Source organism: Eschrichtius robustus, chromosome 4, assembly GCF_028021215.1.
Source record: "Eschrichtius robustus isolate mEscRob2 chromosome 4, mEscRob2.pri, whole genome shotgun sequence".
Classification (NCBI taxonomy): domain Eukaryota; kingdom Metazoa; phylum Chordata; class Mammalia; order Artiodactyla; family Eschrichtiidae; genus Eschrichtius; species Eschrichtius robustus.
Window position 1 is genome coordinate 44,380,071 of NC_090827.1, and position 26,149 is coordinate 44,406,219.

Sequence of the window (26,149 nt, forward strand, 5' to 3'; positions counted from 1 at the left end):
CAATGTTGTGCTTTTGTCAGCATGATGGTAATAATACCAAAGTGAATCAGAATAGAATTAACTTAAGAAGCATTGAGACTCCATTAGCCTGCAATCTGATGGAAATTTCACCTACAGGTTGTCCAATAAACCTTATAACTGTAGCTTGACAACTTGTTCCCAAGGTTGTTTGTTTTTTTTTTTGTTTTTTTTTTTTGCCCTTTACTTAGTGAGAACTTCTGTTTCTAAAATTTTTCAAGGGGCAAAATTGGCATTCTATTTTGCACTGTCCAATTTGGTAGTCACCAGCCACATACGATCATTTAAATCTAAACTTTAAAAAAGTAAATAAAATTAAATTTTAGTTTCTTAGTCACACTAGTCACATTTCAAGGACTTGGTAGCCGTATATGGCTAGTGACTACCTTATCAGACATCACAGACATGGATCACTTCCATCACAACAGAAAATCCCGTTGGAGAGTACTAATCTATATTTCTGTCTATAGAAATGTGAGTCTTCAAAGTGTAAGTTCTTAGCCTGGGGAAAACGTGCTCTCATCTAAATAACCAGACAAAGTGAAAATTTAGTGGGCATATTGGCACTTTATTTCAATTTCCCTTTGGAGAGTGGTAATCACTGAATCGGTATTGCTTCCCCATGATCCTTAGATATGGTAACCAAGGACCCTAAACAAAAAACACTTTGGTCAGCAAAGGAGTTGTATCTACCGTTGTATAAATGGCATAGTCTTTTTGTTACTAAGAAGAAAAGATCCCCATAGCTGTGGCATTTTATTTTCTTGATTCTTAATGTTCGTGTTGAAAATCAACATCCATTTCCCTTCAATTGCAGAATTCTACTGAACAGACATGACAGTTTTTCCACTCTAGCACTGTGACTAAAAGCCAGCTGGAGAAAGAGCAAACAGCTCAGGGTCAGACATTATAATTCCTTCCCAGATTTCTGAGCATACTGAAAATCCACTTGGAACTGACTCTCCCATTTTATTATGTGAAACCAGTGTTACTCTAATGCCAAAAACTAGAGAAAGACATTATAAGAAGAGAAAATTACAGACCAATATCTTTCACAAACATAAAAACAAAAATTCTTTTAGAAATAGTAAATTGAATCCAAAAATATATAAAAATGACAATACATCATGACCAAATGAGGTTTCTCTCAGGAATGCAAGGTTGGTTTGATGTTTGAAAAGTAATGTAATTCAACAGCCTAGAAAGGAAAAACCATATAATCATCTTGATTAGATGCAGGAAAAGCATGTAACAAAATTCAACATTTACTCAGGATAAAAATTCTCACCAAGCAGGAAGTAGAAAGAAACTTCCTTAACCTGGTAAAGGGTACCCATGAAAAAATCTAACATCACACATAATATATTAAGTATGAACATCATATGAATATTTCTCCCTAAGATTGTCAGGGCAAGAATGTCTGCTCTTACCCCTCCTATTCAATAATGTGCTGGTGGTTCTAGTCAGTGCAATAAGGTAAGAGAAGGAAATAAAAGGACTTCATATTGGAAAGGAAGCAATAAACTGCCTTATTCTCAGATGACATGATTGTTTACATATAAAATCTCAATCTAGAAAAATGCTATTATATCCAGTAAATGAATTTTAATTAAGTTGCAGGATACAAATCCATTATACTAAAATCAATTGTACTTTTATACACTAGTAATCAATAATTAGAAATTGAAATAAAAAACAGTGGTTCTTTATTTCAAATTTACAATAGTACCCAAAACAACAATAACAGCACAAATCATGAAATAATACTTTTAGGGATAAATCTAACAAAGTATGTACAAAAGACCTAAATAAATGGAGACATATACAAGGATTAATGGATTGGATGACTCAATAGTGTCAAGATGTCAATTCATTACACAAATTAGTCTGTAGTTACAACATCATCTCAATCAAAATCTTAGCAAGTTTTTTTTTCATAGAAATAGACAAGTTTGTTCTAAAGCATAAAAAAGGATCTGAAGCCAAGATAAATTGGAGGGTTCAGTACTTGAATTACTATAGAGACACAGTAATCAAAACTGTGGTATTGGCAAAAATATAAACACACATTTAACGGGACACAATAGAGTCTAAAATCCATCACATATACGATCAATTGATTTTCGATAAAAAGACAAAGACAATTCAATGGAGAAAAGATAGTCTCTAGCAAATGATAGTAGGAAAACTGGGCAAACATATGCAAGAAAAAAATGAACTTTCATCTATATCTCAGATTATATAAAAAATTAACTTCAAATGAATCATAGAACTAATATAAAACACAAAACTATAAAACCGTTAGACAAATGTATAGAAGAAAATCTTTGTGACTTTGAATTAGGCAAAGATGTTTTTAGATAGGATACAAAAACACAAACCATAAAAGGCAATTTTGATAAATTGGACTTTATAAATATTTAAAACATCTGCTCATTAAAAAACACTAGTAAGGAAATGGAAATAAAAGGTTTGCAAACGATGCACCTGAAAGAAGACTGATAACCAGAATCCATAAAAAAATTTCTCAAATCTGAAAAAGAAAACAATCCAATTTTTTAAAATGGGCAAAAGATTTAAACAGACACTTTATCAAAGAAGTGATCTGAAAGGCAAATATGCACATGAAAAGATGTTACATATAACTATTCATTTTTAAAATACAAATTAAAGAACATCACCCTTATCAAAATACCAAGGACATTTTTCACAGAACAAGGGCAAATAATTTTAAAATTTGTATGGAAACACAAAAGAACCCAAATAGGCAAAATAATCTTGAAAAAGAAGAACAGAGCTAGAGGAATTACATTCCTTGACTTCAGACTATACTACAAAGCTACAGTAACCAAAACAGTATGGTACTGGCACAAAAACAGACACATAGGTCAATGGAACAGAATAGAGGGCCCAGAAATAAACCCACACACTTATGGTCAATTAATCTACAACAAAGGAGGCAAGAGTATACAATGGAGAAAAAGACAGTCTCCTCAATAAGTGGTGCTGGGAAAACTGGACAGCTACATGTAAAAAAATGAAATTAGAACGTTTTCTCACACCATATACAAAAACAAACTCAAAATGGATTAAAGACCTAAATATAAGACCAGAAACCATAAAACTCCTAGAATAAAACATAGGTAGAATGTTCTTTGACATAAATCATAGCAATATTTTTTTGGATCAGTCTCCTAAAGCAAAGGAAATAAAAGCAAAAATAAACAAATGGGGTCTAATAGACTTAAAAGCTTTTGCACAGCAAAGGAAACCATTGACAAAATGAAAAGACAACCTACTGAATGGGAGAAAATATTTGCTAATGATACAACTGATAAGAAGTTAATATCCAAAGTATATAAACAGCTCATACAACTCAAAATTAAAACATAAAACAAACAACCAGATTAAATAATGGGCAGAAGACCTGAAAAGACATTTTTCCACAGAAGATACACAGATGGCCAACAGACCCATGAAAAGGTGCCTAACATTGTTAATCATCAGAGAAGAGCAAATTTAAACCACAATGAGATATCACCTCATACCTGTCAGAATAGCTATCGTCAAAAAGACTATAAATACTTTACATCTGTGTCTTTATTCCTGTCCTGCCCCTAGGTTCTTGAGGACACAGGGAGGGGGAAGGGTAAGCTGGGACGAAGTGAGAGAGTAGCATGGACATATATACACTACCAAATGTTAAATAGATAGCTAGTGGGAAGCAGCCGAATAGCACAGGGAGATCAGCTCAGTGCTTTGTGTCCACCTAGAGGGGTGGGATAGGGAGGGTGGGAGGGAGATGCAAGAGAGGGAGGAGGTATGGGGATATATGTATATGTACAGCTGATTCACTTTGTTATACAGCAGAAACTAACACACCATTGTAAAGCAATTATACTCCAATAAAGATGTTAAAAAAGAAGACCATAAATAATAAATGTTGGCAAAGATGTGGAGAAAACAGAACCCTCGTAACACTGTTGGTGGAAATGTAAATTGGTGCAGCCACTGTGGAAAACAGTATGGTGGTTTCTCAAAAGCTTAAAAATAGAATTATCATCTGATCCAGCAGTTCCACTCCTGGGTATATATCTGAAAAAGAACCAAAAACACTAATTTGAAAAAATTCATGCACCCTAATGTTCATAGCAGCATTATTTACAATTGCCAAGATATGGAAGCAACCTAAGTGTCCATCAACAGATGAATGGATAAAAAAGAAGTGGTATACATATACAATGGAATACTACTCAGCCATGAAAAAGAGTGAAATTTTGCCATTTGCAGCAACATGGACGGACTTGAAGGGTATTATACTAAATAAAATGTCAGACAGAGAGAGATAAATGTCACTTATATGTGGAATCTAAAAAATAAAACAAAATAGTGAATATAACAAAAAGGAAACAGACTCACAGATAGAGAGAACAAACTAGTGGTTATCAGTGGGGAGAAGGAAGAGGAGAGGGGCAAGACAGAGGTAGGGGATTAAGAGGTACAAACTATGTATAAAATAAATAAACTACAGGAATAAATAGTATAAAACAGGGAATATAGCCAATAGTTTATAATAACTATAAATAGAGTATAATCTTTAAAAATTGTGAATCACTATGTTCACTATGTAATGTTCACTATGTTCACTATGTAATGTTTACTAGTAATCACTATGTAACTTACATAATATCATACATCAACCATATCTCAATTGAAAAAAAAAGAAAAAAACCAAAAGGGGGTACAATTACACACCTATTAGAATGGCTAAAAAAACCCACAACAGAAAAAAAAAAATAATACCAAGTGCTGACAAGGAAGTGGAGTAACTAATATGAATGCAAAATGTTACAGCTACTTTGAAAGCACTTTGCTAAGTTTCTTAAAAAGTTAGATATGCATTCAATTTTACGCAGCAATCCTACCCCTAGGTATTTACTCAAGAGAAATGAAAACATATGTCTTTATATAAACCTGTATGTGAATGTTTTTATCGTCTTTATTCAGAGTTGCCCAAATCTGGAAACAACCTAAGTGTTCCTCAATTAGTGAATAAATACACAAATTGTAGTATCATCCATACAATGGAATACTACTCAGCTATAAAAAGGAACAAATTACCAATAAATGCAATTGCTTTAAAAAATGCAACTTTTTTTGAATCTCAAAAGCATTATAAGTGTAAGAAGAAAGACACAAATGGCTACATACTGTATAATTCCATTTCTATGACATTCTGAGAAAAGGCAAATTATAGGTCTAGAAATTATCAGTGATTGTTAGGAGTTGAAGGCGGTGGGAGGGGACTGACTACAAAAGGGCTCAAGGGTAATGGAAATACTTGATATCTTGATTGTGCTTGTATAAGACCCTTGCCTCTTATACATTATAAAACCCAGCATCCATGGAAATGCTTAATAAGTGCCAGGTCTTATGCTTTATCTTAATTCTCCCAATAACCCATTGACACAGGTCCTAAGATTTATTTCCATTTTATATATGAAGAAACTGAGGCTCAGAGAGGTTGAATAACTTTACCACACAGTTATTAAGTGGGCCCATGATCTAAAGGTGGCTTTGTTTGGCTTTAGTTACTAGACAACAAGGGTGTTACTACTCTTCCCCTGTTGCCATGTGCCACACCCTCCCCCTTATTTGTTCTTGAAGATATTCATTTTAACTTGATTTCACATAAGTCAAGTTGTTGGAAATAAGGGTCAGCAATTCTCTGTTGTATCCTCTAGGATGGGACTGGGGCTTGGGCACAAGTCCAGTCTGGCTGGTGAGAGAGCATGTGAGTGTGTGATTTGTCCTGACCTTCACCTCCACATCTATCCCAAGAACAGCCCAGGTCCCATGGACTCCAGAAGTGAGTCTGGACCCAGACGTCTATCCTTCAATAAGTAACCCCCACTGTCCCCTCACTGAGCCTTCACTAGTCCCACATAGGACAGCTCTGACCGCTGAGAGGTCTCTGTCTTTCTTTGGCTCTAGGTCTTGGGACCAAGGCCAAGGTTGTGTATTTTGTTGCAGCCTGCTATGATTCTTGGAGGTCCAGATTCACTCAACCATGTAACATAGATCCAGATGGACCCTACCAGACAAGGAGGCCTAAGAGATGCCACCTTAATTATCATGTCGCTGTTCATCTTTTCTCTTTCTTGGGAATGAATCTTGGTGTCATCTTGGAACATCTTATAGTTTTTCCTTGACCCCTCATGTGAAGAAAATTTTGTGTATATAAGTACAGTCATCCCTCCTTATCTGTGGATTCCACATCCATGGATTCAACCAATATGAGATTGAAAATATCTGGAGGAAAAATTCCAGAAATTTCCAAAAAGCAAAACTTAAATTTGCCACTTGGGCAACAATTTACATAGCATGTACATTGTATTGGGTATTATAAGTAATCTAGAGATGATTTAAAGTATATGGGATGGGACTTCCCTGGTGGCGCAGTGGTTAAGAATCCACCTGCCAATGCAGGGGACATGAGTTCGATCCCTGGTCTGGGAAGATCCCACATGCCGTGGAGCAACTAAGCCCACGAGCCACAACTACTGCACCCACACGCTGCAACTACTGAAGCCCGCGTGCCTAGAGCCCGTGCTCTGCAACAAGAGAAGCCACCACAATGAGAAGCCCACGCACTGCAACAAAGAGTAGCCCCCGTTTGCTGCAACTAGAGAAAGCCCGCGCACAGCAACGAAGACCCAATGCAGTCAAAAAAAAAAAAAAAAGTATATGGGAGGATGTGCATAGGTTATATGCAAATGCTACCCCATTTTATATAAGGCACTTGAGCATCTGTGGATTTTGGTATCTGAGAAGGTCCTGCATCAAATCCCCCGTGGATACTCTTTCTTTCTCTCACCACACATGACAGTTTCAACAAGTATCCACAATAGAAGAAAGTAAAGTATTTCCAGGATGCCCACACCCACCCCTTCTTTGGTCTGGCTGCCTCCTTTCAGGGCCCAGCCCCATGCCTCTCAAGTGCATGGTGGCCACAGGCTCTCCCTACTCTTAGGGTCCCCCGCCCCTCTTCAGATTCTCTACCTCAGTCTTCCTCATTAACTAGCTCATGCTAGGGTCTCCTTCAGCTCAGAAGCTCTCCAGTCTATCCTGTTCCATTGATCTATATTTCTGTTTTTGTTCCAGTACCATATTGTCTCGATTACTGTAGCTTTGTAGTATAGTCTGAAGTCAGGGAGTCTGATTCCTCCAGCTCTGTTTTTTTTTCCCCTCAAGATTGCTTTGGCTATTTGGGGTCTTTTGTGTCTCCATACAAATTTTAAGATGTTTTTGTTCTAGTTCTGTAAAAAATGCCATTGGTAATTTGATAGGGATTGCATTGAATCTGTAGATTGCTTTGGGTAGCATGGTCATTTTCACAATACTGATTTTTCCAATCCAAGAACATGGTATATCTTTCCATCTGTTTGTGTCATCTGTTTTTCTTTTTTTAATAAATTTATTTATTTATTTATTTATTTATGGCTGTGTTGGATCTTTGTTGCTGCATGTGGGCTTTCTCTAGTTGTGGTAAGCAGGGGCTACTCTTTGGTGCGGTGCATGAGCTTCTCATTGAGGTGGCTTCTCTTGTTGTGAAACATGGGCTCTAGGCATGCAGGCTTCAGCAGTTGTGGCTCACAGGCTCTAGAGCACAGGCTCAGTAGTTGTGGCACTGTGTCCCCTGTATTGGCAGGTGGATTCTTAACCACTGCACCACCAGGGAAGTCCCTGTTTGTATCATCTTTGATTTCTTTCATCGGTGTCTTATAGTTTTCTGAGTACAAGTCTTTTACCTCCTTAGGTTGGTTTATTCCTAGGTATTTTATTCTTTTTGTTACAATGGTGAATGGGATTGTTTCCTTAATTTCTCTTTGTGATCTTTCATTGTTAGTGTATAGGAATGCAAGAGATTTCTGTGCATTAGTTTTGTATCCTGCAACTTTACCAAATTCATTGATTAGTTCTAGTAGTTTTCTGGTGGCATATTTAGGATCCTCTATGTATAGTATCATGTCATCTGCCAACAGTGACAGTTTTACTTTTTCTTTTCCAATTTGTATTCCTTTTATTTCTTTTTCTTCTCTGATTGCATGGCTTGGACCTCCAAAACTATGTTGAATAAGAGTGGAAAGAGTGGACATCCTTGTCTTGCTCCTGTTCTTAGAGGAAATGCTCTCAGTTTTTTGCCATTGAGAATGATGTTTGCTGTGGGTTTGTCATATATGGCCTTTACTATGTTGAGGTAGGTTTCCTCTATGCCCACTTTCTGCAGAGTTTTTATCATAAATGGTGTTGAATTTTGTCAAAAGCTTTTTCTGCATCTATTGAGATGATCATATGGTTTTCATTCTTCAGTTTGTTAATATGGTGTATCACATTGATTGATTTGCGTATATTGAAGAATCCTTGCATCCCTGGGATAAATCCCACTTGATCATGGTGTATGATCCTTTTAATGTGTTGTTGGATTCTGTTTGCTAGTATTTTGTTGAGGATTTTTGCATCTATATTCATCAGTGTTATTGGTCTGTAATTTTCTTTTTTTGTAGTATCATTATCTGGTTTTGGTATCAGTGTGATGGTGGCCTCGTAGAATGAGTTTAGGAGGGATCCTCTGCGATTTTTTGGAAGAGTTTGAGAAGGATGAGTGTTAGCTCTTCTCTAAACGTTTGATAGAATTCATCTGTGAAGCCATCTGGTCCTGGACTTTCGTTTGTTGGAAGATTTTTAATCACAGTTTGAATTTCGTTACTTGTGATTGGTTTGTTCATATTTTCTATTTCTTCCTGGTTCAGTTTTGGAAGGTTATACCTTTCTAAGAATTTGTCTGTAGGAAGCCCAGAGATAAACCCATGTACCTATGGTCAACTAATCTATGACAAAGGAGGCAAGGATATACAATGGAGAAAAGACAGTCTCTTCATTAATTGGTGCTGGGAAAACTGGACAGCTAAATGTAAAAGAATGAAATTAGAACACTCCCTAACACCATACACAAAAATAAACTCAAAATGGATTAAAGACCTAAATGTACGACCAAACACTATAAAACTCTTAGAGGAAAACATACGAAGAGCACTCTTTGACATAAATCACAGCAAGATCTTTATTGACCCACCTCCTAGAGTAATGGAAATAAAAACAAAAATAAACAAATGGGACCTAATGAAACTTAAAAGCTTTTGCACAGCAAAGGAAGCTATAAACACGACGAAAAGACAACCCTCAGAATAGGAGAAAATATTTGCAAACAAATCAACAGACAAAGGATTAATCTCCAAAATATATAAACAGCTCATGCAGCTCAATATTAAAAAACCAAACAACCCAATCAAAAAATGGGCAGAAGACCTAAATAGACATTTCTCCAAAGAAGACATACAGATGGGCAAGAATCACATGAAAAGCTGTTCAACATCACTAATTATTAGAGAAATGCAAGTCAAAACTACAGTGAGGTATCACCTCACATTGGTCAGAATGGCCGTCATTAGAAAATCTACAAAAAACAAATGCTGGAGAGGGTGTGGTGAAAAGGGAATCCTCTTGCACTGTTGGTGGGAACGTAAATTAATACAGCCACTATGGAGAACAGTATGGAGGTTCCTTAAAAAACTGAAAATAGAATTACCATATGACCCAGCAATCCCACTACTAGGCATATAGCCAGAGAAAACTATAATTCAAAAAGACACATGCATCCCAACGTTCACTGCAGCACTATTTACAATAGCCAGGTCGTGGAAGCAAATTAAATGCCCATCGACAGACAAATGGATAAAGAAGATGTGGTACATATATACAGTGGAATAAAAAGGAATGAAATTGGGTCATTTGTAGAGATGTGGATGGACCTAGAGACTGTCATACAGAGTGAAGTAAGTCAGAAAGAGAAAAACAAATATCATATATTAACGCATATATGTGGAATCTAGAAAATGGTACAGATGAACCGGTTTGCAAGGCAGAAATAGAGACACAGCTGTAGAGAACAAACGTATGGACACCAAGGGGAGAAAGTGGGGAGGTGGTGATGGTGGTGGTGGGATTAATTGGGAGACTGAGATTGACATATATACATTAATATGTATAAAATAGATAACTATAAGAACCTGCTGTATAAAAAAAAATTTTTAAAGTTCGCCAGTCTAAATCAGCCTTGCCTAGCCTTCCTCCACTTCCTTCAGTGCCCCATTTTGGCAATGTGACAAGTGCTATCTCTGGTAGCACTGAGATAAAACAATGAGTTAATCCCTGCTAATGACTGGCTGATGGATCCCCTTAACTGTTTATACATTTCTTCAACAGAATATATCACACACACTATATGCTGCCTTCCAGAGCAGTACAATGATATCATCAAGGCCCTAACAAACAGAAATGGCCTTGGTTGAGGCAAAGCCAGAGTTTGGGAGGGTCTTCCATTTTATAGCTGCTCTCTGACCCCATTCTGGAAAGCTTGTTCAAAGATCAGCCCAATTTTGCCAAGTTTTGACGCAATTGTATCTCGAGATATAAATGCTGCAATGAAACAATGCAGCAATTAAATAAGACACTTAGGTAAAATATTTGACTTTCTATTCAGTTCCCAGAACCAAACAGATACTCTGCTATTTGCTGTGTTTTCATGCCTCTCTGCAGTGCAGACACTACCAGTCAGAACCGTGACCTTATGTCCCTCTCCACTGAGCCATAAGCATCATCACCCCATACTGTACATGAGGAGTCCCCTCCCTCCTTCCACCTGATAGTATTTTCCTTCAAAAGCACAATCAATCTCATTCATTTTTGAAACAAGGTGATGGGATGCAGTGGTTTCAATCCTAGATTCTGGTGCCAGAGTGCCAGGTTCCATCTGGCTCACCACATCCTAGCTGTGTGAACCAACCTCCCGTGTAAAATGAGGATCATGACAGGACCCACCACCCTCGGGGAGTGGCGAAGATTACATGAGTTAGTTCAGGTGAAGGGCTCAGAGACGTTTCTGGAAATGGTGTCAGGCACCACATGTTAGCTTTATGATCACTGCCAGCACACACCAGGGGGCAGGGGTACTGTGCATCCAGAGATGATCTGTTCCTAGCACATCTGTTAAAGCACAAACTCAAACCTACCCTGAAGTCACCTTCTGTTTTCTCTGCGCTGTTATAAAACCTGCTATAGTTGGAAAAATTTATCAACCTTCAAAGCCCTTCCATACAGATATGAAGATGTTTCATGATAAGACAAATTAAGCTTTTCATGAACAACAAAATATGGGAAATACCCAACTTAATTAATTAACTTTTTTTGGCGGCGCCGCACAGCTAATGGGATCTTAGTTCCTTGACCAGGGATTAAACCCGGGCCCACGGCAGTGAAAGCACAGTCTTAACCACTGTACTGCCAGGGAATTCCCATAGCCAACTTAATTTAAATCCAAGTAAAACCTCTGTGAGCTACAGGAAACTCCTTCAACTTCTCACATACTAATGTAGGGGTTAGATTTCTGTGTGCCATGTTTGGGGGAGGCCAGCCTGTCCCACACATGGCTCTCAGAGAGGCTGCCCACATCTTCTCCCCGGCCTGGGCAGGATGGACTCGGGGGGTAAGGAGAGGGGCTCAGCATGAAACCCTGAGTGGTTAACGATCTGGTGTGTGTGTGGGGGCGGGGGGGTGGTAGGGGGGTTTGGCCAAGTTGCTCTGGATTTTGTCAGCATGACTTTCATCCTCTTCATGGTCCCCATCAACATTGCACAAGAGATGAGAGGAAAGTGCAATCAAATCCAGGTCCCATGCAGCCCTTCCCATAGATGGTTTTGTTTTTCAAGCTGAAGGAAACTTAACAAGCTAAGAATTCCCCAGCCCATCCAGAACGGAAATCTCTAGTACTTGGGATTAAAAAGTTTGCTCTAAAATAAACAAATTTTAATTTCTTTATCTTCTACTCTTCTTTCTTGCCCCTCTCCTCCTCTTCTCTTCCTGTTCCCCTCTCCTCTTCCTCTTTCTCATTTTCAGGAAACAAAGAGAATTATCAATCTTGCTTACAATTTTTAATCTTGTTTAATCAAAGGGTAAGATAGATTTGAAAGTTCTGCTTTGGTGCTTTCATTTTGAGAAATAAAGTTTGGCACAGTTTCATCCTCATTCAATGTACTTTTAAGGTTTGGATATCCACCACCACAGGGCATTGCATGTATGCACCAACAGAGACACCACCATTGCGAAATAGCAGCTACCATGGAGAACAGGGCAATGAACCATATCCCCATATGGAAAGGAAATACCCAATAAAACCCAAGCAAAGAGCCACAGATAGCTCCACTTCCCTTTTGAGCACTCTTGCACAGAGCCACTTACCCTGGGCAGGACTAATTGGTGCCAGGTGCCTTGTAGGGATGCCAGGCTGATGGATTTCCCACTCTCTTTGTGGGAGGATGAGTTAATAACACATCCTTTCCTGGTGCCTGTTTGAATCTCATTTTTGGAGCTGTATCTAAAGATGGCAGCCTTCCTCTGTGGGAAAAAAAAACAAATCACACTGCAAATTGGGAAAAAAGTCTGGGTGATCAATGCCTGCCTCAACTGAAAAATACTGAGAAGTCCCCTGCGTTTGGGGCTGCTACTCTATCACCAAGGACATGAAAGTTACCTTATTAGGATGGTGGTTTTCAAACTGGTTATTGTAGAATGCTACTTTCCAGATAAGCTCTTACTTTGAACATTTATAATACAAAAGAGCTGGAGTGGCTGCTCTGGTTATACTGGGAGTGGGGGATCCAGGGTGCTGCTGGATTGGCTTCTTCCTTGGTCCCCTCTAGAGCCCCCCACCCCACCCCCACTCAAGCCACGAGCTCCTCAAACAGTGTGGAAAGGCCTGTGGAATACTGAATACATATTGCCTCTGATCACACAAGAGGACACTGAGGCCGGAGGATGAACGGAGATGCCAAGGTTGTGGCGCTGGTGCTCCTGGGACACTCAGCAACCAGCCACCATTTGGACAGCACATGCTCACTACCCCTCAGCAGGAAACAAACATTTAAACCACTTTGACCAAGAATGTAAAGCCATGGATTGAAATAACTCACTTAGAGCCAGCATAACCCTTCAGGGCTTTCTCCCTTTCCTGTAGATTCAGAATTTTGTGCTTTGCAAACAAAAATATTCTGTAACAGGAGAATTGGTTTGGTTTACACGCCTGTACTAGTAATAGGATAACTTGGAGAGCCGGGCGCCCTACCATCCTGCGCTTCAGCCCCCCTTCCAGGCTTTCTCCTGGCTTCGGGGAACAGTGGGTGAGCAGCACAAGGACCAGGACAGCCTCCAGCCACGCAAGGAGGTCGTGGAGCCTGCCCCCCAAGGCCCGCAGAGACAGTCAGCCAAGCCAACAGGGTGTGTGTGCGCATGCATGTGTAAGTAACATGGTTTTTCCTTCTAATTAAAAAATAAGTTGGTTCATAAGGAACATTTACAAAATGCATAAAGCATAAAAAAAAGAAAGATAGTCACACAGAGAAACATTTTAAGGTGTACAGGCTTAAGACTCTTCCCTCCCTCCCTCTTCTTCATTTCTCCAAAATAGGATCACACTGTCTATAACCCCCTTTTATTTGCCTCCTGGATTGTGAGCATCTTTTTTGGGATAAATACACGTTATATAATTGCTAATGGTTTCGAAATATTCCCTTATGCTATAAATCATTCAACTAAATTTCCACTTTGTAACATTTTTTTGCTTTTATAAAGAAAACTTCTATTACGATTTTTATTCATAAATCTTTGCATATTCCCCTAGAACAAATTCCTAGAGGTGGAATTGATGGTTATGTAAGGTAAACACTTTTTTTTTTAAATTTTTAATTTATTTATTTATTATTTTATTTTTGGCTGTGTTGGGTCTTCGTTTCTGTGCGAGGGCTTTCTCTAGTTGCGGCGAGCAGGGTCCACTCTTCATCGCGGTGCGTGGGCCTCTCGCTATCACGGCCTCTCTTGTTGTGGAGCACAGGCTCCAGACGCGCAGGCTCAGTAGTTGTGGCTCACGGGCCTAGTTGCTCTGCGGCATGTGGAATCTTCCCAGACCAGGGCTCGAACCCATGTCCCCTGCATTGGCAGGCAGATTCTCAACCACTGCGCCACTGGGGAAGCCCCAAGGTGAACACTTTTAACAGTATTATCAGACTACCTTTCAAAAGATGTTCTCAATTTTGTTTTCAGAGAAGGTACAAAGGTGCACAATTCCCTACACCTTCATCCAGGTGATGAGCCAATCCAGGTCAGACGAGGTGTCAAGGACCCAAGGGCCAGCCAAGCAGAAATACCGGCAGGACTGAGCCAAAGACAGCCTCTCCAGGGAATGGGAAGTTGTATTTAAATTGTACTTTTGTTTTACTGAGAATTTCTACAGATGTGCTATGTGTTAGGTTTCAAAAATTAACACAGAAAAGAAAAGAAACCAAAACCAAACCAAAAAACAAAGAGCGCTTGTTTGTTTCCTTTTATCTCCAGAAGGTACATCAGGCAGAGCATGGACAAGGCTGCAACCTGATTTGACCTTGTGTCATTGTGTTACTATGTTACTGCGTCACTGGGAGGGGCTTGTTGATGCTGCAACGCCTCCTGAAGCTCCGCCTCCGTGCAGCTGGTGCAGAAGGTGGGGGAGGCGCAGGGGCACAGTCCACCTCTTTCCTTCTTCCCAGAGGGAGGGATGGGGCAGAGGAGTGGGGGGAGCCGAGGTTGGCCTGCCTGCTGCCTCGCTGGCCTCTAGTGGTCCTTGCCTTGTGGCCTGAGGTCTGGCTGATGGGCAGCAAGGTGACGGTGGTAGATTTCCTGTGTCTCTGACTCTCCCTCCTAAATAGTCATCCATCAAGGAACTAAACAAACAAACAAACAAAAAAAGAATAAAAAAGCTGCCTGGCACCATCTTTCCTGGCCCTGCCTTCCATAGCTCTTTCTTCTCTCTCTGCTGGTCTTCTCTCTGCCTCTCCCTTCAAGCCGGTGTGAGGATCAGGTGAAGCGGAGGGTGTGTGGGTGGGGGAGGAGATGCTGATGGGATGTGTAAGAGGGGGTCTCCTGCTCCTACCCTAGACCCACTGAGAGCTGACCCCAGGTGCTCAGCAGACTCCCTGGGCTCTGTTCAGGGAAGCCCTCATAAAGACCTGCTCTAGGTTGGGACTTACAGAATGCTCCTCAGTCTCTTTTCCCTGGATTTTCTCTCTGTCCTTCAGCTGCCCTCTGCCTTCACCTCCCTCCTCTGCAGACTGGATGTTGCTCTTGAAGTCAACCCGTCTCCTGCCACCATCCTGGCTTCTTTGTCTTACGGTCCCTCAGACTCTCCAGCCTGGCCTTGCTCACACCTGTTTTTTCCATGCTTGTAACCAGGCTGCCGACAGCTGGAGAAAGCCACACGGCCCTGCTGATAGATGGGCGCCACGCCACACAAGTCACCTTGAACCACAGCTGGGCACTTAGTGCCCCCAGAGGCCTTCTGTTTGCTATTATTTTCCACTCTACAGAAGGATTTCCAAACCTTCTCCCTTTCTCAAGCAGTCGCTAATTACTGTACCATCCCACCTGCCCAACCCTCACACGCTTGTTTGGCGAGTGGCAACTGATCCCCTCTCCAACATTTCTCAAAGAGCTAAACAGAATCATCAAACAGGAAATCCATTATTTTGAAGAGCTGACCCAAAATGGGGTGAGGGAGGGAATGTGACAAAGACAAAGAGGAGAATGTAGCAAAGGAGGCTCCTTCCGGAGGGAAGGAAGACAAGTGTGAACTCCCCAACTCCTCAAGCTTCTGTTTAAACCCCCTTCCTTCAGGTCTCACCCGTTATGGTCAAGGGCTCCCAAGGAGATGGTGCAGACGGCCCCCTTCCCCACTGCTGGGCAGTGACCAGATTCCGGAGGGCATGCCCACAGGATGAGTCTCCGTTACTCCTTAGTTGCTCTGCTTTAGACTCAAGATGACTGTCGTCAGACTTAGTTTTCCACTGAGATTTGACTAACAATATTTTTCTGGGCTGTGTTGCCTGTGGCATATTCAGATTCATGCTCAGTGGCTAACTTTGTTCAGGTTTTTCAGTTCTATCCACTTCTCTCAACTTTGGACACAGCACACAACCACAGAAATGTGCACAGAGAAGCCAACACACGAGAAAGAGCCGGCATTTGACTCCTTGAACAGAAAGTCTTTATATGTCCAGGGACTTGGGGAGCAAGGGCCTCTTTCCGCCCCTCAGGGGATGACCAGTCGCATGAGTTAGGCTCTGTCATGCATTGGTGGAAGGCCGCCTTAACTTTCCAGAAAGGGGCAGCAGACCAGGCTAGTGGGTATCCACTGCGAGGCTGAAAGGAGCACATGCATTCACTTAGAGCAAGGTGGGGCCCTGCCAATTTGTTTGGACATGCTGCCAGTTGGCAGCAGGACTGAGTCCTCCCTGAGGAGAGCCAGAGAGTGTGGAAGGCCCGCCTGGGGTCCTGGCCTGATGAGTGAGCAGTAGCTTTCAATGTACTAGTGAAAACTGGCCAGGACAGCCCAGCCTCTCACAATTCACTTCCTACTTTCCTGCCAGGGACTATAATTTTTTCCAAGGGAAAACTTTGTATTTGTTTTTGGTATCTTTAATGTGTGTGTGTGTGTGTGTGTGTGTGCGTGTGCGCGTGCGCACACGCGCGCTCGGTGCTAAGCCCCTGTGATCATCTACAGGAACTGGCAGAAGCACTCTCTCCTTTTTTCACTTTGTGTGCTTGACCTTGTGACCTTGTGTTCTCGTGAAGTCTCTGCCACGTAATCTCGTCAGTCTCCTTCCTGTACGATCTCACTGATTTCCCCTGGACTATCCCATGGGCATTTTTATGTCAACAGACTGGAATGTTTCTCTCCTTCCTGGGAAAAGCTCCTCTGGTCTTAGTGAACTCAGAAGTGGAGGAATTCATAAGATTTAGGGAGCCTGCCTCAAACTGCCTCCTAGTATAACTTCCCACAAGGTCTGGAGAGAGGTTAGACCATCCCCCTGCAGTGTCCAGGGATGGAGAGGGGCAGGTTCCCTTTTCCTGCCAAAGCCACATGGAGCCAGACAGAACCACAAGCACACCTGTGGCAGTCAAGGGCCCAAGTAGAAGCAGTAATACTAAAGGCCACATTGGCACCTTCTGTTTGCCTGCATTGGGTCACTCTTCCTCATAAGAATGTGGCAAAGCAGGATTATCAGTCCCACTTGACAGATAAGGAAACTGAGCCTGGGACAAGTCAGTCATTCTCCCAAAACTACACATTGTAGTGGATGGCAGAGAGAGGGTAACAGTCTTGTCTTATTTTGAGCTGAGTGGTATTGTAAGGTTGTACCAGGTCACAAGGGAGACAAATACCTCTTGGGAACCTTGAAACATCCAGGCCCAGCCAGTCATTAAGGCTGATTTTATCCAAAGCAGAAGAGTTCTTGATCTGATCTGAGGTGGTGCCAGGAAGCTCCAATACTATATATGTGAAGTTCCATCATTACAGTCGTTCTTTCATTTAATGGGTTGTCCCCAGTTAAAAATATCTTTGTGTGTATAATTATTTAAGCAGTTATTTACCCCAAGTGTAAATTAATTTTTGTCTTATTCAATATAACAGCTAATGGAGAGTTGATTTTCTTCCCATGTATTTATTCTTTCAATCAGTGTGCATTTAATATTGTCTGAGGACAAGATACTGTGTGAGTTGAAAGAGGAATAAGACCTAAATGAGCTTAAAATGCAACCATAAGATACCATACAGTAAGTGCCATAAGAATAACACAAATAGAAAAAAAAATCAATTGAAAGCAGGAACTAAGGACAAACACCTGGAGAATTCAGAACACAACAGGTAGGTTGAGCATTTGTGAAAGATAGTCAGGATCTCAAGTGGAGCTGATGGTGGTTTAGAGGGTACCAGGTGAAGAGACAGGAGAGGAAGACATTGCGGAGGGGGGGAAGTTATGATCAAAGGTGTCGGGGGTGGGAAACTGCCACATTTGCTTGGGGAATTCACATCACTCAGTTTGACTTAAATGAAGCATGCCTGTTAAGGAGTAATAGGAGATGAAGATTATAAAGTTATTTTAAGGCCTATTTTTAGAAGGTCTTCAGTGCCAGGCCAAGGAGTATGGTGTCTTACCTGGTAGGCAATGAAGACCCTTTGAAAGTTTGTGGACAGGTGAGTGCCAGGACTCAAACTATGCTTAAGGAAGACTGATCTGGGGGGAGCTATGGATTGTAGCTTCCTGGGGGATATTCCTTGAAGTCATCAAGGGTTGAGCTAGGATGATAGTGGTGGGAACTGGAAGGGGGAACTGATCCATGAGATGGTCTCTTGGCTACAGAGTAGCTGTGGTACATGAGGGGGTGGGGGGTATTAAAGATGGCTGAGGTGTCAAGTCTGGGTAAGTGGGAGAAAGTGGAAGAGAAAGAAGCAGCCCAGGAGACATAACTGGCTGAAGTGGAAATCTGAGGTGTGCCTTTTAGACGCTTTGACAAAAGGTAGCCTCTGGCCCTCCAGGCCTAGTGGGTTCTCACTGGCGGAGAGAGTGTTGAGTGAGCATGGCAGGGCACTGGATGGGAGCATCAGGGGGAGGAGCGTGGCCAACGTTTGACTTCATTCAAAAAGGTTTTTACTCTTCAATGGGCCCTGTTCTAGATGCTGGGATTCAGGATGAGCAAGGACAAGTCACGGCTTTCCTGGAGCTTTTCCTTTTTATAGGGCAATTAATTAGGCCAAATCCTTAGAGCCTTAGACTGCAGCTTTCCTTCACTAGTTATCATTCTCAATGTGGGACAATTCAGCATCTCTTCCACCTCAAACTAAAGGCAGGACTTCCAGCTCCTCAAGGAGTTCTGGACTCTTCCCAGTCAATACCCTTGGCACTTGCCATTCACCTACAGCTACCCACCCCTTTCAGAAGTAACTTCTTTTCTGACTTCTATCTTCATAGATTTGTTCTTTTTGTTCTTGAACTTTAATGTAAATGTAATCACATATTTTGGGGGGCTTCTCTTGCTCAATATTATTTTGTTGTTGTTGTTGGTTTTTTTGCCACGTGGCACGTGGGATCTTAGTTCCCTGACTAGGGAGCGAACCCATGCCCCCTGCATTGGAGGCATGGAGTCTTAACCACTGGACCATCAGGGAAGTTCCTCCATATTGTGTTGTTGAATAGAATAGTAGCTTCGTTTTCTTATTTTTAAAAAAAAAATTCTGGGTATTCCATTGCACAAATACCCCACATTCTATCAATATTTATCCATTCCACTACTGACAGACATTTGGGTTATTTTCAGGTCTTGGCTATTAAGAACAGATCTGCCAGGAACCTTTGCATCCATGATATTTAATGAACAAATGCACTCATTTCTCTTTGGTGTTTACCTAGGAGTGAAATTGTTGGATATTCATTAACTCCGTATTAAGCATCTATTTTATATCAGGCTCTGTGCTGGGTGCTTGATATTGAATGTGAGCAAAAACACAGTCCCTGTTCTTATTAATTTTACCAACCAGTGGGAGAAGTTGACATAAACAAATAGTCACAGTAAATGTGTGGCTCTGAAAAAAAGATGTAAGATACACTTTCGCCTTTTCCAGCATGTAGAGGGCTATATGCAATCTCCAGGGAGAACCACACTGGGCCTGAGCATCAGCCCACTCCCTGAAGATGAGCGATTAATGCCCCACTGCTGGGGCTGGACTAGAGGTAGGTTTCCAGTGGAGCCTGGGTGGAGGGAAGTGAGGAGCTCAGCTTGGCTGCCTGAGGGCCCTGGTGGCCCAATCCTTGGGTGTATTCCTTGGCCTGGGGTGCATTTCTGGCCTTGCTCTCTGGCTCTGGAGGTGGTTGGGATAATTGAGAGCTTATGCCCCACTCCCCGAAGACTGGTTTTAGCACCCGCATATGCAACCCGCATTTTAATATTATTCCTTCTGACTGGAAGCATTTGGAAATGGTCCTTGCCCCTGCTTTTAAAAGGTGGCATTATTTTATGAACATTTAGGCATTGATTAACAAAATTCCAAACGCTTTAACTAATGGGGGAAATGCCAAACTTTCTTTGTGTATCCAAGAAAGTAAATGTAATAAAAACTATCCCAAAAGGTAAGTTAAATTATATATAGCCTTTATGCTTTTTCTCCTGATGGCCCCACCAGATGTTTTAAAATGCAGGACACAGGCCTTTTTTTTTTTCTTTCTGTTTTCTCCAGGGAAAGAAGAAAACTTGGCTCAGCTCTACTAACTTTTGGGAGAAAAAAAAAAAAAAAATGAAGAGCTATAACAGGAGCAGGTATGTTGGGAATCCCCCAAACTGCTGGTTCATAAATATAAAGACAAGGGAACAAAACCGCTGGTTTTTTACCTAGCTTTTCTTAGTCACCCCCACCCACCATCAGGAATTCTGCTCTGATTTCTAAAGCAAGAGACTGAGTTTGCCAAGTTTCCTTGGCCCTGGGAGGCTGAATGGCAGCCATCGTGCGCCTTCCTTGTTGAGCCGGGTGGGCCCATCTCCCATCTCCTCTGCCCTCCCGTCTCCACCTCCTCTGCCCTCCCGTCTCCATCTTGGCTCTTCGAGACAAGGCCCTGCGTTAGGAGCCCGGTTGCAGGCGCGGAGCCGGCTCGGGAAAGCGCGTGCGCAGTGAAGTGCGGTACCAGCGCCTCTCCCCAAACCTCCTTCTCAGGCTCTGGGTTTCTCTTGTAAACCCAGATCTTGATTTCCCCACCCTCCCTCACCCTACATGCAAGTTCCCTGAGTATGAAAGGAAATAAAACAGCTACAAAGTTGGGGGCGGGATATGTCAAATCCTTCAGGTCATATCCTCTGCTTTTGCCACAATGAGCTATGGAAATAAAATAAACCTTTAGAACCTGGCTGCAGCTCCTCCTGCCTGAGCTCGGAGCCAGTATCCGCAGAGCCGGCCCTCTCCTCTCCTTCCAGCACCTTCCCTGGAGTCCCGAAGACTTGTTTGGAAGGAAGAGCAGAAGTCAGGGGTTCTCTGAGGCTTTACCCGACCCTTAAAATTCTCCCTAAGAAGAGCGTTCCCAGTAAGCGTTACCTTGGAGCATCCTTGGCTGGAGCGGGACGCCAGGAAGCCGGAGGCGGGCCTGGGAGGCTCCTCTCCTGCCGGCCGCAGACCTGACTCCTCCCGACGGGGGCGCCTCCGCAGCCGCAGAATGGGAACTGGGGGCTCTGCGGAGAACTACCCTGGCCCAGAATAAAGACGGGTCGGATCCCTCACAGCTGGTGGTGTGGGAACAGCCTCTTCCCAGGAGGAGCAGATAGACCAGCTTTCATTCATCATGTTTAACTTCCTTTTGGGCAGAGTTTTCTATTCCAACTATCCATCAGAATCACTTGGAAAGCTTAAAAAATTTATAAAAATGCACAAATAGCAAAAGCAAGCGGTGAACCTGGAGATAGCTGGTAGGATGACGGAGCTTAATTCATTCAGCAGCATATCTGTGCCACTGCCATTTTTTAGTAGGGAAGGATAGGGTTATAAAGTATCTTAGAAATGCAGCCCCCTGGAGCTAGAACACACCCAGGATTCTAACACGGAGTCCTGGATAGGGGCAGGGGAACAGGCAGAGAAGAGGAGATAAAGACAAGGGGAAGAGGCTGGGGAGAAACAGGGCAGCGAAGAAGGAAGACAAAAATCTAGACTCTAGTTGAAGCTCTGCTGCTAGCTAGCTCTGTGATCTTGGGAGAACCACTGGGCTTGGGAAAAGTGAAGAGACAATATCGCATATTGCTTAAGCAGGTGGGATCTGAGGCTACACTCTGGATTCATCTCAACTCTATTGTTTATTAGCTGTGTGACCTTGGGCAAGCGACTTAACCTCTCTGAGCTTCAGTTTTCTCATCCATAAAATGTGGCTTATAGAGTTGTCATGAGGTTTAGACAAAGTAATGTATATAAAACGCTTGGCAAAGTACTTGAGACACATTACGTGTTCAATATATTTGCTATTGTTATTACCTATCTCCAGGGTCATATAGTGGGATGCAGAGAGACAATATTTTTACCTCATGCATGATCAATTTATTTAATATATATAATACTCTTCATAGAAATACTAATCTCCTACCTTATTTGTTTTAAGGTTATTATGGGTATATGTGTTAGGGGGAAAGGAAGTGAACCAGATAGTGATACACGATTGTTGTTTCCTCCACAAATAATTTATTGCAGGTGTTAGGTTTTAACACTTATTACATGTTTTGAAGATTGTTATTCTGCTCTCTATCCTCCTGTTTTCATTCTAGACTTTTGTCTTAGGACAGGGTAGATTTTGCTGCATTAGCAACCCAGAGATCTCATTGGCTTCACCCAACCCAAGTTCATTTTTCATACACCTGGTGTGTCCTATGTGAGTTGGTGTGCTGCCCATGTCAGGCTCCAGAAACCCAAGATGGAGGCTCCATCTTGCTGTGCTTCCCCGATCTTCACAGCTGGGGGAAGGGAATGTGGCAAATTATTACGCTTCTTAAGCTTCCAATGAAGTAACACCGGGGCAGTTCTCCGAAGCTGAACTGCTTTATTAAGTTCTGAGTCTTCCTTTTCCAGATATGATTTTCCTTATAATTTTATAGGAAATTTTTTCCAATCTTTTCTTGATTCTGCTTTTGGAGAAAGTACAGTAAAAATAATAAGCTAATGGTGATTTTTACCACCATCAAACCAGACCCCCTTCTTACTCTCACAAGAGATTTTGGCCCCAGTGAGAGGAGAATGTATTTTTTTAAATATATTTTTAAAAGTTTCTCCCTTCTCATTCATTTTCAACATATTGTTTCCCCAAATTCCCAGTTTTCTGAAATCCTCAAGAGGAAAAAAAATGTCTGAAAGATTCATATCCCTTCATCATCACCTACTACAAAAACTTGAGTATAGCTGGCATCTGGTCATCTCCCACACTCAACCCAAACTACTGACGTGTGGTAGTCAAAGGATGTGAGATGCTTCTAGGGGCCTGACCCTTCCCTTCATCATGTCCATTGTCAGAATGTCTGTGGAATTGGTTCCTGTGACTGAAGAAACAGATGTCAGCAAAGCAGATGGGCCATTCATTCAGTAAACGATTATTGAGCACCTATTATATGCTGGGCACTGGGCTAGTTCTTCTAAGTCAGCACAGTGATTCAGCTGGACTCAGATCTTGGCAGGGGAAGAAAGCAAGTATGGGTTCCCCAGAGAGCAAGCTGATGTAGTGTGACCCTGTGACCTCTCCACCCTTGTCTTCTATTGCAGACTCATCTCCTGTGGGTCCTGAAGGTGCCACCATGCTCACTGTCGTTATCTAGCCCTCTGTTACTGCCCTTCCTTCACCAAGACTGAGTACCTCTTCTTGCTGCCAGTTCAAATCCCACCCATCCTTGGAAACCAGCTGTAGACCTACATCTTTTCTCAGCTCTGAAGGCTCTCAACACTCACGCAGCTCCTTATCTACAGAAATCCTATCACGCATGCCATCTCTGCTACCTGTTAGTGCAACTACCTATATATGCTTTATGACTTAACCATTTGGGAGGGGGTCTATTACCTTTATATCAAGTTTCTTTAAGAAAATTATCTTGTTTTCTCTTGAGTCAGTGGATTAAAAGTGGCGAGCCCATTGGAGGTATTTAGTGGTTAGGTCCTACACAACATCTAGTCTTTCAATAATAGATGCTTGCAAGCACATATTGAATAGAAGTAAACTTGACCTTGTTCTCTTCTTTTTCAGGAAAGATGGAAAGAGAAGACGTGGCTATCTTTATCCCTATGGCTTTGCCTCCTGGACTTCTAGCCTTGGGCACATAAGAATTTTCAAGGTAGTTTAGGCAGAGGCCAGAGGATGCTAACCACTGTTGGGTCAAGACACTGACATCTGGGATTCCAGGTATCTATGCTTTCATTTGCCATCCTCTTCTTCAGGCACCTTGGAGAGCCTCAGATCAGGTTTCATTCCTTTCCACCACTAAGATGTTGAGGGAATATGATGGATGGAAAAGATGGACTGAAGCAAAGTTAACTATATAATTTATTTATGTAAGAGGAATTTGATTTCTTCACTAAAACCTATTTTAAAATGTGTGTGGTTTTCACAAGTGAAAAGATCTTCAGTTGAATCAAAATACTGCAGAAACAAGGGGTTGAAGTGGTGTCCATGAAGTGATATCCATGGTCTTGAATAACCAATGGTTTTGCAGCCCATTCTTAGTTCCTGGTTCTAAATGCTCACCACCCTGCCCCCCCACTTCTTAACTTCCCATGCATGAGGATTTACTGGTTCCCTGATCCCATAACTTAACTTTCTTCCTCTCATTTTCTTTTGGATTATGGATGTCTACTGGAGTTAGGCTACAATAACACAATTTGTCACTGTCTAATATGCAATGTTATGTTTGAAACTTTCAACTGAGCAGAATAAATTAGTGTCTTATTTTATTAATGGTATAAGTTCAGAAGGGTAGGCTTATTTAAAGTGAGAGATAAGCTGCATAGTTAGGGAAAAGACTGAATGAAAATGACACTTGTCAAAAGAAGTTGCTGAATTTTCTGCCACTCTCCCCCTGGACCAAGATTCCCCCATATGCGGATTTACCTGCAGACAGTTTTCAACATCCTCAGCAAGAAAACCTATCGTATTTTCAACTCTATTATACACCTTCCCCCTGCCTTCCTGTAGTCCTTAGGGGCAGTGGACAAAATGGCTGTTCCTTGTTCATTACTAGGAGTGTGGCAAGCTCTTCTTCTTGGAAGGTCTCACCTCCTGCTCAGCCCTTCCTTCAAATTTTCTGCCAAAGTTGTCTTAAGCCCCCCTCTGTCAGTTCATTCTACCCCACCCCAAGGTTTTAGAGAGGCTTCCTGGGCTCTGCAAGGAAGCCTGAGGTTTTCACCTTCTATTCCAAAGGCTACCCCTTTCCTCTTCTTCCCACACAGCCCCCTGTGCTCCCAGTCAGATTTCCCCCAAGCCACACCTAGTCTCACTGCCTTCTGGCCACTCTTTCCTTATTCCCACACTTCCAGAAATCTCCAGTTTCTTTGCGAGGCCTTTCCCAAATGCTTGGGAGAAGAAGGCGTCTCTCTCCTGGAAAGCCATCCTCAAAGTGGCTCCTCTGCCACTCATTACTCTTTACCTAATAAGAATGCTAATAATAATAGTGATAATAATAGCAATAGCTAACACGTATAACACTTATTAGGTGCCTATCACAGTCCAAAGCATTTTACATAAACCAACTGATTTAATTCTGGCAAAAATCCTTTGAAGTGCTGTGATGGTTAATTTTATGTATCGATTTGGCCAGGCCAGGGTGCCCAGATATGTGCTCAGACATCATTCTAAAGGTTTTTGTGAGGGTATTTTTGGATGAGATCAACATTTAAATTGGTGGACTTTGAGTAAAACAGATTGCCTTCTACAGTGTGGGTGGGCCTCATCCAGTCAGCCGAAGGTCTGAATAGAACAAAAGTCTGACCTCCCTCAAGCAAGAGGGAATTCTGCTAACAGATGACCTTCAGTCATCAACTGCAACATCAACTCTCCCTTGAGTCTCCACCCTGCTAAACCACCCTGCAGATTTTGGACTTGCCAGCCTCCCTAATTACATAAGCCAATTCCTTAATACCTCTTTCTATATATAGAAATATATATATTAGTTCTGCTTCCCTGGTAAACCCTGACTAATACCCATAGGTATTTATGATTATCCCATTTTACAGATGTGATAACTGGGACACAGAGAAGTTAGGTAATTTTCCCAAGGTCATCAGTACAGTAAGTGATGCAATTGGGAGTCTGTCCAACTCCCGGGTCTGTGCTTTTTGCCATGAAATTAAATACATATCATTTATGCTGTGTTCAGAACCGTTTGTTCATCAGTCTGCCTTGTATATCTTTGTTACTGGATTATTTATATTTTTAGCTGTCAGCTTTAGGAAGACAGAATCTGGTGAGCGTGCTCTGTAGAGTCCCAGCCTAGACTTGTGAAAGGAGAGAGTTTTGGGAAGTTGTTGATACATGGATGGTGCTTATTGTCAAGGCAGTTAACGATTTGCATTGTCTGCTCCTTGACCATCTTCCTTTCTGGTCATCTCGAGACAACTGAGTAAGATCCCATCATTTCACCACTGCAT

The 26,149-nt window shown here is 41.9% G+C and overlaps 1 protein-coding gene across 1 annotated transcript in view; it reads right to left on the minus strand.

Moving 5' to 3' along the window:
- Positions 1 to 25,112, minus strand: part of LOC137763445 (UTP--glucose-1-phosphate uridylyltransferase-like) — a 99,579-nt gene extending 74,467 nt beyond the window's left edge. Inside the window, exons 1-6 of the mRNA XM_068541961.1 lie at positions 24,991 to 25,112; positions 21,083 to 21,231; positions 20,886 to 20,987; positions 15,336 to 15,462; positions 13,259 to 13,367; positions 12,376 to 12,531 (exon numbers count right to left, since the gene is read on the minus strand). Coding sequence (XP_068398062.1) covers positions 12,376 to 12,531; positions 13,259 to 13,367; positions 15,336 to 15,462; positions 20,886 to 20,987; positions 21,083 to 21,231; positions 24,991 to 25,112 — 765 coding nt within the window. The remainder of the gene's footprint in view (positions 1 to 12,375; positions 12,532 to 13,258; positions 13,368 to 15,335; positions 15,463 to 20,885; positions 20,988 to 21,082; positions 21,232 to 24,990) is intronic.
- Positions 25,113 to 26,149: the final 1,037 nt, after the last annotated feature.